The 11,912-nt window shown below is 41.9% G+C and overlaps 1 protein-coding gene across 2 annotated transcripts; it reads right to left on the minus strand.

Annotated features, from left to right (window-relative positions):
* Positions 1-2,406: 2,406 nt before the first annotated feature.
* Positions 2,407-11,494, minus strand: LOC138134497 (glutamate receptor ionotropic, kainate 2-like). 2 transcript variants are annotated; one of them, XM_069052798.1, is made up of 16 exons: positions 11,337-11,494; positions 11,184-11,263; positions 10,982-11,131; positions 9,051-9,423; positions 8,103-8,244; positions 7,903-8,058; positions 7,242-7,394; positions 6,876-7,108; positions 6,614-6,830; positions 6,289-6,373; positions 5,848-5,986; positions 5,556-5,693; positions 4,019-4,449; positions 3,073-3,188; positions 2,756-2,911; positions 2,407-2,710 (listed from the first exon to the last, which is right to left on the minus strand). In XM_069052798.1, exons 2-16 carry the CDS (start codon positions 11,257-11,259, stop codon positions 2,588-2,590), a joined length of 2,688 nt encoding a protein of 895 aa, XP_068908899.1. In that variant the 5' UTR covers positions 11,260-11,263; positions 11,337-11,494; the 3' UTR covers positions 2,407-2,587. The 2 variants fall into 2 exon arrangements, with proteins under 2 accessions (XP_068908899.1, XP_068908898.1); XM_069052797.1 differs by having other exon boundaries at positions 11,184-11,356.
* Positions 11,495-11,912: the final 418 nt, after the last annotated feature.

Genomic DNA, 11,912 nt, shown 5'->3' on the forward strand with positions numbered 1-11,912 from the left:
AATTCTTGTATCAAAGGTGTGACACTTGAGAAACGCTAAGTATTTTAATTTAAAAGTAAGGTTTCATCAACACTTACAGGACTATGGGTATGCTGGTGCCCAGTTTAGGTACTAATGTGGATAATAAATGTCAATTATAATTGCGTTTAACTAACCTTCTTATACACAAGGGACAGAGTCTAAGATTTTTTGTAAATAATAATGCAGGCTAACAAATTTCTCGTTTGTTAATAGGGTTTTTATTTAAATAATTTATGTCACAAAGTTTTATGACTACCTACAGAATGTCTAGGTAGAATACCTTCTGCTTTTTTTTTAAACAAGCAAACATTCAAGAGAATTAGACAAAAAAAGGAAAATACCCCAAAAGCTGCAATATTTTAATTAATAAAAATTATAGTCTAATTTTTTTTTCTATCAGAAAATTCGCCACAGTGAGTGAATATTGCGTATAGGTTTAACAATGCCTTTTTGATGCCCGTTTTCTCTTTTCCTGAAACCAATATTTTGATACTATTTTTTTACTGTTTGTACCCAAGCGACTTTGTTACCTCATTTCCATGTCTTCAACATTTTGCTGCCTGCCTTTTCCAACAAAGAACAAAGATTTTTAAGTCAAGTGTGAAAATAAAAAATCAGTTGTCATGTTCACATTACATATTCCTTATACCGTCATTTTGTAATCAAGACTTTATTATTGCCAAGAAAGTAGAATGAGTAACAGTCCTTTTTCAAACCCTAGATTGACGTTGGGCTGTGCAAATTTTAATGAATTTTTGTTTCTTCAAATAGTGCAATAATGGGTGTAGAAGAGTTGATCCTTGAATCATTCCCAAGTATTAAATGTATTGAGTGCTGTTCCTGGATCTAAGAGAGCAGAAAAATCGGAATGAGAGGATTCTCTTCTCTTCGGTGATTAATTACGTTTGTAAAATCATCGTTACCGCCACGGATACCTTCATTGCAAACTCGAGATGAATTGGACAAGAGTTGAAACCCCTAAATCCGGTCTCATTCCAAAGTGTTTAAACATTAACGGATTCTACGTAAAATTGTCCTCCCAGTTTGAATTTGCAAGTTGAACGCACATTTTACTTGTAAATTTCCGTTCATGTTTATCATTATGAATACGCATCTGGTTTAATAGCTTGTGCAAAGCATCGAACCGAGCGTAATTTTTTTTTGGGCGACATCACGTTTGACCTTTGCGAAAATTACATTTTAACATCGGCGATAAATTCGAAAAGAAAAAAACGTTATTAAAGTGGAAATTTATAAAGGAATAAGTAAAAAGTACGCAGTAAATTTCTACGTAATAAAGGGTTCTTGTTGCAGCAAATGAAAACTCTGGACGCGGTGTAAAGTGGAATTTATGGCGGCGTCTTAAAAATAAGGCACTGCATGATTTTTATCTGGGGTTATATCACGATTTATTTTCGAAGAAATTTATCACATCGACAAGTGATTATTAAGGGGAAATCGGAAAATGGGAAATTTTCGAGCGGAGGCATTGCGATAGATCGAAGGTCTATCAATCTTTGCAAAAAGTGTAATCCCCATTTATTATCGTAATTGCCGTAACTTGATATGCATAATGCAATATTAATGTAGGAAATTATTACGTCCTAAGAGCCTTATCTCCGTTCATGACATTCCCTCAGAGAATACTAAACTGGGATCGGTTTAACGATCGTCTAAAACACCTCGTGCCCCCGTATGTAGCTGCAATAGACTAGCGCAAAATTTACGGCTCGGCAATGTTTCCAGATTAATTTCGCAAGTTTGTTTAGCGATCGAAAGTAAAAGACAATTTAAAAAATCGACCGAGACTGTGGGGCTGCTTGCGCCGCCGCCGATCGCGACCATCAGAGCACGTAATTAAGACAAACGAGAGCAGCCTTGCCATAAAGAGATAACCGGGCCGGCATTTAAATTTTGTCGAGCGGTAGTAATTCTTTGTTTGTGGCCGCACACGTCGGGCCAGGGATGGACGTCACAAATGTCCACCACCCACACCACCCGAGACCGCCACCTCGAAGTACTTATCTCACTTTTAAGACGGATTAGAATAGATAAGTATTTTGACCGAGGGAATCATTGTAAAGTCGAGTCACTCCCGACGGCGGTCGCTTTCATCTCCGGCCGAAGAGGGACACAGGGCGATAACCACGTCAAAGCGATATTTCACGAAACGTCGGGTATTAGCAAAGACATTAACTTGGTTCTGTGACTGTGCGAAATGTTTACCTTCGGCGGAAGCGAGGGATCGAAGAGGTTGTGACGTTTCTGCCACGAGAAGAAGAGGTTTTAATGGGCCGTGTGATTTGTGCTCCGGCACCGGCGTTGATGTTGTTAATTCGATAGTGGCCATAAAGATGGCATCAAATGGGAAACAACTACAAGCCATTATTTTGGTTTAGTGCATTTAATATGGGTCGTTCGTTCAGAAAATGACAAGACAATAACTTATTGCGCAGCTGGACACACTATTACTCTTAATTATTGGAACAAAAAGTCTCCCGGGGGTGGGCGCCGACCCCACCGAACACAAGCCACACATTTTATCTCCACCGGAGACTTCCAACGTTCATTTATCCGTTTGATTCCTGTTGTTGTCGGCAAGACTTCTGGCAGGATTTGCTGGTTTCTGCCTGCACCAAATATCCATCGCGAACCTCAACTCTTGCAAGAACACGACTTTCAGCGACATCTACAACCGTCGAGGTCACAAATGTCACAATTTTTTGACACTTACCCTTTGGGCGACCGCGATTTTTCTCACGTGCCAAATAAACTCGCAAACTGAAATCATCAGAGCGATGCACATCCCTCCGGTGAGCACGACGAACACACCTCCGACGTGTGCAAGACTAAGCTCGTTCGCCGAGTCCTTGCTCGAGACCTCATCCTTCTGGAAGGTGTCACCAAAATTAATAACTACAAGTTTGGCTCGTGCTGGCGAGTACAGTCGAGACAAATCTTGTTAACAATTCAATTAAAGTCTCGCAATCGCAGCGTTCCACTAGAGTTGTTCTCGAGTGTACACTTTAATCAGCAGAGTACTGTTTTCACCTTGCAGGGGTTAGCTTTGTTCCTTTCTTTCCACCACTTCTCCTTGAGTCGCTGCAGCTCCCCCATCTCTTGCATTTTTAAAATCGCCTGGTTTATGGATGTCCTGTAGGCGGCGTCTGCCCCCGAAAACACTCTTTAATTGTCGTACAAATTAGCAAATAAGAAGCGTTTCATTAATTGCGAGTGCTAGGTGCGAACGGAAGGAAGCTGCAATTGTCTGGGGAGCAGTACTTAGCGGGAACTCATCAGAACTTTGTGCATTTTGGATAAGCGGCGTTAAAAGTTTGCGTTTTGTCGGTGGAGTTGAAATCGGCGAGTCCAGATCGTGGGGGATTTTTTTTTATAACACTCGAGGTAAATTTATTAGGTAATTGAGCGCAAGACATTAAGCGTGGATCTTTAACAAAGAAACCATAAACCGTCGGAACTATTGAAGAGTTACCTCAACTATCGTAAAAGAACAACGGGGGGCCAATTGTTTCGTATGCAAAGAACCACCGACGGATGCTTTTCATGCCGGAGTATTATACGAGCAGATCTTTATAAGCGCATATGCCCGGCCGTCATGTTATAAACAAAAATATGCCCCTACTTTATCAATCTCTTTAATAGTCATCTGACACTTGCGTGGGTCGAGGGTCCTTTGTGCCGCGCGGAATTCCACTATTTTTATTTATTTTACAAACCCAAACCTCCGACAAACAAAAATCATTTCTCTGGCTACACTCCTCCACTTCCGATCGCCCCGCTCCATCCTCGAGGTTTTTTCCCCGACTCGCTTAATTGACTTTAAACTCTCACAATTTATTGTCAGCTGAGCGAAGTCCACTTTTGAACAGAACACCCTTCTTTCCCAATCTACTCCTAATGGAAAACCGCCTTCCTAATTCTACTCAGACTCGCATTTACGCAACGTACTCCTCGGCAATCCTAAAAAGATCCTCACTTGTTGGCATGGCGATCCCGTATCCTTTAGTATCCAATCGATTGCCGACCTGCACCAGTTCGCAGTGTTTCTCCACCTCGTACTCGATGGAGGAGCTCTCCATCAGAAAAGCGTACTTCCCTTTGCTGCTGATCACCCTTTTGACGCCCTCGTCGTTGGATTTCTCAAAGACGCTGGGCTCGGCCGTCTCCATCTGGACCCACATCTTGTGGTACGTCGTGATGTTGGTGTCTTTGAAGAAGGAGGCGGTGGAGCCGTCTTGCAAACATCCGTATTTGATCTTCGTCTGGCCCGCCAAATCCTCGGCACTCTTGATCGTGGGGCCCATGCGCTCTTGCGTTAGGAAGGCGGCCAGATTGGCCGTGTAGCAGGAAATCATGATCAGGGTAAAGAACCACCACATGCCCGACACCATCCGCGTGGAGATGCCCCTGGAAAGGCTCTCGATAGCAACAATTTCACAAACAGTTAAATAACAAACTATCATTATGGAAAAACTAATCAAAAACAGAGAAAACGAAACCCAAAGCCCGAGCTAAGTTCTCAAATTATTCTAACACCGCCAGACGAAATCGAAAATGTGAGGTTATGTAATTGGCGTAGACTTTTCAGAAATATTATTTAAAAAGCGTGAGAGTGGTCTAGTCTAATAGTCTAGTCTAATAATGTTACCACCGGCCCACCGTTGAGTGTCTTTGCAAAATAATAATTGTTGTTTCTTTTTTTTAGGTTATGGTAGAATGAGATGACAGGAGTACAAAGTTTTCAGTAGCAAGAGTTGCGCATTTAGTACAGTAGTAAAAAATAAAGAGAAAAGAAACCAAAGAAGTTGTGACGGTGTTGTACTTAATGCCGCAAGAACCTGCATGCTATATGAAATTTTTTTATATTGGGTTTCAGACGCTTAGGGCCGGATTCACCAACAACTTTAGCTGGCGTTGGTGAATCCGGCCCTTAATTCTTAATTTTTCTCTAGGATGTAGGTTGTACAAATAGAGAGGAATGTTGGGGTAATGTTAGGAGCTGTATGTGCGTTAACTCAGATAATATAAAAATATTTTCACATATTGTTGGTAAGTTATTGTGCGTTTAACGTCGGGAGCCGTAATTACGCGAATCCAGCCATCTCTCTGAGCAGATATGGATATTAAGACGCCTCGATGAGAGACACGCGGTGCCTTTGAGCAGGAGTCTCTTCGCTGTACAAGGAAGTGGTCAGAATATCATAAACTATGACCGGCAACAGTACAAGCCGGGTACCAACATGCCAACCCTAGTTGGCACGCGCTTCTCAGAATATTGCTTTGAAGTCGCACCGAAACCGACGCATCTCCAAGAGATCGTCATTTCACCTCTTATTAATATTGATGGCGGTTTCGAAAACATCACCGTCAACGAGAAAAAATGGACGATCGAGTGGCGATTTCCGCTTAATTACGTTTGACGTTTTTCGGGAATCGCGTCGACACGCTCGGATTGTCGGTCTTATTTTTTTCAATAAAAATTTCAAGGACGCCGATCGATCGTCGGGACTCACTTCGGCAGTATGTCACAGCCCTGCTGCATGATCGAGCCCATCGTCAACCAGAAGCAATTCTTTATGTCCCAGACGTTCTCGAGCTCTCCGGGACAGGGGTTGCAGGGATGGGGGTTCTCCCATTCGTTAGGGTTGAGCCTGTAATAAATTCCATGGAGATTTCAATGGGAAAAATTGATTTAATTCCGCGTTTACGACTCGAATATTGAAACGAAACGTGGCAGTTATGAAAGGAGAAAAGCACGCTCTCTCGGATTTATCGGTGGCGACATTTTATTGCGAGGGAGCTTACCTTGCCACGAGGAAAATAATCATGGAAATAACCATGTATGCCGTAACCATATAAAGCCAAACGTCGAGAGATAAAGGATTGGTGAATGCCAGGAGCTCGGGCGGCTCTTTAACGATTTTTGCGTAGAGGATGCTGATTCCTGAAACACGACCGTCGTGTCATATTCGCCCCGATTTATTAACGAATACGTTCTATCAAACAAGAAGAAAAATCAAAAATTGAATTTAAAAATTAAACAATTCGAGAATGCCTGCAACCGGCACTACACTGCGGTAATTATGGTTGCCTAACTCGTTTAAATTACGCTCAGCAAATCGAAGAATGTTAATTAAAAGAAAACACTGGCGAGTTTTACGCTTTACTGAGTTATGGTGTTTGTTTCAGATTTCCCTTTCTGATAAACGATCTTGTACACACATAAATTCCTTTTAAATACGTTACCGAGGGTCATGAAGGGGTTGGTAAAATCGACAGCCTTCCTGCGCTCGTACGTCGTGGTCAGGTCGCATATGGCCAGGTCAGCCTTCTGCAAATCACATTTTTCACTGACTCTGTTAACCCCTCTTTTCGGTGTTTAAAAACAAGAGAGTTTTTACATTTTCAACGGTCGATTTTATGAAGCCTCTGGGAAATCAACCCTCATGATTTGCGCTGAAGACTTTGGATTTAAAACGGTTTATTACAAGCGCGTTGCGGCACGAAAATGATTATCTTGTTTAGGAATCCTGGGGGTAATCGCCGCACTAAACTAATTAATTCGGCTCACCCTGTCCAACAAATGTCTAATCAGTCCGTTCCATTCTTTCGTCTTGGGGTCGTACTTGCCGTAGTTGTTGTCCGGGACCAGCTCAAATTCGTAATTGCACTCGTACAGCTTGCAAATACCGTCTATCAGGTCCATGCCGTAGCCCTCGAAGGCACTGTTGCCGCTCATCACGCTCCCGTCGACTCCAGCTTTTCGAGACAGGTACGGCGGGTAAATCCTGGAGGAGCGGGTCAGAAGCGGTACGTACAAAGTCTCTGTTTACCTGGACACCACTCTGAAGGTTCTCCCTTTGAGCTGTTGATACAGTTCTTTCTCTCTGTCTTCCGACGTGATCGTCGAATGGATGACGTCGGGCTTGGTGGAGTCCCAGACGCCGGTCACGCGCAGATTTTTTAATTCGACTATTTGCATCTTGAAAGAGGTGCGCTCGCCCAAAGAATTGAAATTTATGGGGCCAGACATGGGACCCACAAGCATCCCTCTCGACGCGTTGCGCTGCAACAAATTCCACTTGATTTCGCATAAAAATTAGGCCGGCAGAGTTATCGACACAATTCCAGCGGAACGTGTCACTACAGTCGTATGTTTTGAGCTTTACAGCTTCGTCTCGTGTAATTGACTGCTTTACCGCTGCAATGAAATCCACCAATCGATAACCATGTGCGGAAATTTGATTGGAATAACAGTTCAGCGATTTCACCACCAGTTCTTGTCGCTTCTCCAGTTCTGCGTACGCGGTGATGAACAAGTTGAGGGCGTCGTACAGGAGCGCCGTCTTTACCTGGAACACAACGAAAGACGGTTCAGCGAAAGACTAGTTTGCTATTTGTAAGGCGGACTAGCGAAATGTTCACACAACCGTTAATCTTGAGCGGCGAAACCGACAATAATTCAAACTGTCGACGTTTCTGGTCAAAGCTCAGACGAAAAGTTTTACCCAGAAAGACTCAACATGTCATTTTATTGCTTCATGCACGACTAATATTCTGAAAGAAATGTATCGCGTTGGCGAAACAAATAGAATCACGTCTTCACAAACAGATTTTTTCGTCTCGACGACACATTTACACCACGCACGAACAGTCGAATGTTTGTGTTTCTTCTGCCAAACGGTCGATCCGTTAAACGCCGGTAAATCTTATCCAACATACGTGATATATCAGTCCCGGGTTAATTCCGGTCTATTAGACTTTCGATCCGGGACAGACGATAGTCCCGGAGCCAGGCGAGATCAATCACTGGGAGCTGCACCGCGTAAATAAATAATTGTTGGCAAACAATCTTTTTACCTTCACCGTGCTCGTGGGGATCTTGAGTGTGCGTCTGGGGTCGACCAGTTCCCAGTTGGCCACCACCCTCGCCACCATCCTCTGATTGAGCATCTGGACGAATGACACATTGGTCTTGATGTCACCCAAAGCGCTGAAATCGACGGTGGAAGCGTCCTGAAAGACGGCGTGGAGGCGTGAAGGGATCATCTACAACTTACCAAGGACGTCAGCAGGTAAGTGTGATACTCCTCGAATAGTTTTACTTCTTTGGCTTGAAGCAAGATGTCGACGATATGGTCGGTGTCGCAGTCGAGGATGATGTGGACGGAGCCCGACGCCACGACTTTCTTCAGGACGGGCCTAGAAACGTCGATCTTGCAAAGTTGTTCTCATGTCGTTGAATCAAATTTCTGACGTTCAACTTGTACGTTAAAGATAAACAAGATGCGTTCACGACTGGAGCGGAATAGTTTTGCTTGAGAAATTTTCCCGGCAGCACTTGCCGAACTTTATTCACGAGTTCCAATCGGAACTTCCAAGTTGTTATTATCATCCTATCAACTTATTAATAAGATCTGTATTTTGCCAAAATTTCCTGCTTTACGACAAATTTTATAATAGCGTTATAACCCAACTTTTCTCATAATGTCACCCCCTCGATAATAAAATCACGAAGCGATGTGTTTTGTAAAGGTGGGGAGCGCAACTCCGTTCAAGATGGTGCCTCAACAATTTGGAAAAAATTCCAAATCACTTTCTTTGTAAACTAATTTTACAACTCCAACCCGAAATTTACTGGTTAGTTAGTTTAACGATAATTCATCTGAGGCGAGTAATGTGGGGTGAAGCAGACAAGAAGTTAGACAGATGCGGTGCAGTGAACCTCAAAATCCACTCGAGTGTAGTGCCGACAAATATTTTGGAAAAAATTGAACCCTCAGCCTTGAGCTTGTCCAGATTTAATCAATTCGTCAAGGCGAGCGACAAAAGCTCGGGTTTTAATTAAAACCTGATTAAAACTAAACAAGCCGTGTCTTTCATGATTCCTAACTCTTAATGCTCCTCCTCTTCTTGATCCTTTAATTTTGACGTCAAGTTGAATTCGTTTAGCAATTTTGCGTCTCCCTCGCTTCGCAGTTGACAAACAAGAAATGCTTTTGACTGACCTGTGGTCGGGCCCCGGCCCCAGCTTCCTGTACACAACCGGCGGATTAGCGGGATTTTGCGCCTTGACAACTTCTTGAACTCTGCCGAGGCCGTCATCGTTCTCGTAAATGATGGTGTAGGTCTTCCAGTCGTTCTCCCGGACTAGAGTAGCGAAAACTCTGGACAGGGAGGTCGGGCCTGGATGCAAGTTCAAGCTGAATGCTCGCCCCTTGTCAGATCTCGCCAGTTTGGAAAATGCGGCGAAATTAGGATTCCAGAACGTTTGAAAGTGAGGAATTTCGACGGTCGACGATACTGATTGAATTATCTCATTAGCTTCGGCTTGTTCTGGTCCGAATATGGCAGCGACGCCCTTTTCCAACATGTCGCAAGCTGGAAATTTGAAAAAGTGACGAGGTAGAACTTATGCGTCGTAGACGAGGCGAGCTTTTGTCTTGTGAAAAGTTTTAATAGAGAGTCAAGTAAGTTTCATAATGGAATAGTTAATTCGGTGGAGACGCGAAAAGGACTCGTTTTTCATGTATTAAGTACATACAAAGCGGACGGGAAGTCGGTGGATTTTCAAAGTTTATTTGTTCAGTTTGCGTCATTATCCTAAAATGAATTTGCAAGACGAGAAAAATTTTATGAAAAGCAAGCATCTGAGCGTGAAGCTTTTTCATCGTGAAAGGGTTATTATAAATGTTTTCTACATCGTAGTTGGCCGTGAATTAAATTCTACGTGTCGATGTGCCGCCTCTTCTTGATTAGTAAATTTGACATTTGACAACTCACTTGTCACTCTGCAGTTTTCGTTATTTGTCTTTTTTCAAAGTGTTAATTGAGGTTTTCTGAATTAGTTGAGGAAGCAAAAGAGTTTTTTCAACACAGTCTTGTGGAGGACATTAATTATTGCATAGTAAGTAGTAAACATGTTCCTTACGTTTAAACATAACTACGGGGTGATCAAGAATGACTGAATCTGTTGGTAACAATGAAATTTGGCAAATTTAAAATTTACCAACGAAGGTTCATTTTTGTAATAGTATAAACATAACCTGCATAACCAAGAATGTTTTTAATGTCATCTCAAGTTAAAAAATCCGGTCAGTGCGTGGTCAGTGCCAATTACTAGACAAAAATCACCAGTATTTTCAATTGTTTCATTGCCAACAGACTCAGTCATTGTTGATCACGCTGTACTTTGTTTGCTTTAATAAAACTAAAAATGAAATACAAGGTGATCAAGAAGGACTGTTTGAGTTTGTACAATTGGCTTTAAAAAAAAACGGAAATGAAATTTGACCTAATGTGAATTGGAAATTTAATTTGTCAATTTATGTCAATTTGTGTCTCTTTGACAGTAGTATTTCTGACACACAAGTGCAGTTTTTTAACCTAAATTCTAAAAGGCCGTTTCAAGCTATAAAAATTTAATAAAACCTGACAGAACTTTTTCTGACAGTTCCCGTTTTTTTTAAGCCAACCGTAATACTGAATTTTATTTTTAAATGGTACAACTGGAGTAACTTCCGGTTGTTTTCGGCTTGCCACTGACGGCCGCATCATTGACAAGTAACATTTGACGTTTCGAATTAAATTTAACATGCTGGCGAATCTGTTCGAGAGCACAAAAAGAAGATTTAATTTATATTTAGCAAAATGGTGGGACTTCGAGCATTTCCTTTAGTTAATTTTTAGATAATCGTTCTGTATTTTAAGATTGATTTCTTTTTACCGTTAATTTTTACTCTCACGACCTACCATTTTGTCGCTGTTAACGTTACGTCAGTTATCTGTCAAATGAACCAATCGACGGTTGCAGTGTTGCAAATAGTTGAATAAAAAAGTGTTCTTAATTCTTCAGATATCTTCATTTTGGTTTTTATTTTAAATAATTAATTGACTGGGAGCCATCTTGTTGAATTTCAAAATGGAAATTACCACTTACCCATGTTGCCCACATCGAAAATTTCATTTTTGTTGATTCTGTAGATCAAAGGCGTAAGAGAGTATTGAGTGGCGGCATAATAATTAATAAAGTTTGTCGAACTTTTGATGGCGAGTTCCTCGAGGGCGTCATTCTCGTCGAGGAAGAATGCTGCAATCGTATTAACAAACAAAATCATCTAAAAAGGAAGAAATCCACTCACCCACATTCACCTGTTTGGGTTTTTGACACGAACTGGACGAAATTAGAATCGCGAGTAGACACACTCTTGACAACATCGTCCTGAAAAATCTCGAACAATTTATTTATTCGTTTGTCTTGTTGTCTTTCATGAAAGTCATTGTTTACCACACACCTCGAATAACGAATGATTCGGATTTAACTCGATTTCAGCGTTGAAAGTTGCTATTTATAACCCACATATTTTGGCTCCTTGTGTCGCCATAACTTCTCATTTATAGAGAGCTACAGTTTTATGACAGATTGTCGAATCTGTCCAGCGTCACGATTTTTGACCAAGAGAAATTCTAAACGCTCTGCAGGACAAACACCCCCTGAAATTGCTTTGCACGCTGCGCCTTGCCACGTTTCACAACAAAATCGAGAGAATCTCATATTCTTGCAATTTCAGGTTGCACATCCACCTCCTGTTTTATTCAGATCTCGAAAGTGGGAAATTTTACAATAGTCTTCGTTTCTTTGAGAGCAATCCACCCCCACTAATTTGCGTTCAATTTTTAATCAGCCTTCGGCGATCGATAAGCGAAATTCAATATTTGACCGGGAACATTGTTGTAGCTCAGCAAAGATCCAGCAGAGGTGGTACACATCACAGTGTTTGAGTATGCAGATTGGAGCGCTATTTTACGGCGCTGCTCAATCAGTAGACTGTTTTTGTGTCGAAACAGAGAGCAAACCCTGCTAGGCCGAA

This window comes from Tenebrio molitor, chromosome 7, assembly GCF_963966145.1.
Source record: "Tenebrio molitor chromosome 7, icTenMoli1.1, whole genome shotgun sequence".
NCBI lineage: Eukaryota > Metazoa > Arthropoda > Insecta > Coleoptera > Tenebrionidae > Tenebrio > Tenebrio molitor.

What these genes read in the sequence shown, in the direction of transcription:
- LOC138134497 (XM_069052798.1), bottom strand. Translation starts at nt 11,259, where the DNA reads ATGTTGTCAAGAGTGTGTCTACTCGCGATTCTAATTTCGTCCAGTTCG. An exon ending in TCCCCACGAGCACGGTGAAG is followed by an intron (nt 7,395 to 7,902) that starts GTAAAAAGATTG and finishes GTTGTGTTCCAG; the next exon opens with GTAAAGACGGCGCTCCTGTA. An exon ending in ACCTTCAGAGTGGTGTCCAG is followed by an intron (nt 6,831 to 6,875) that starts GTAAACAGAGAC and finishes CCGCTCCTCCAG; the next exon opens with GATTTACCCGCCGTACCTGT.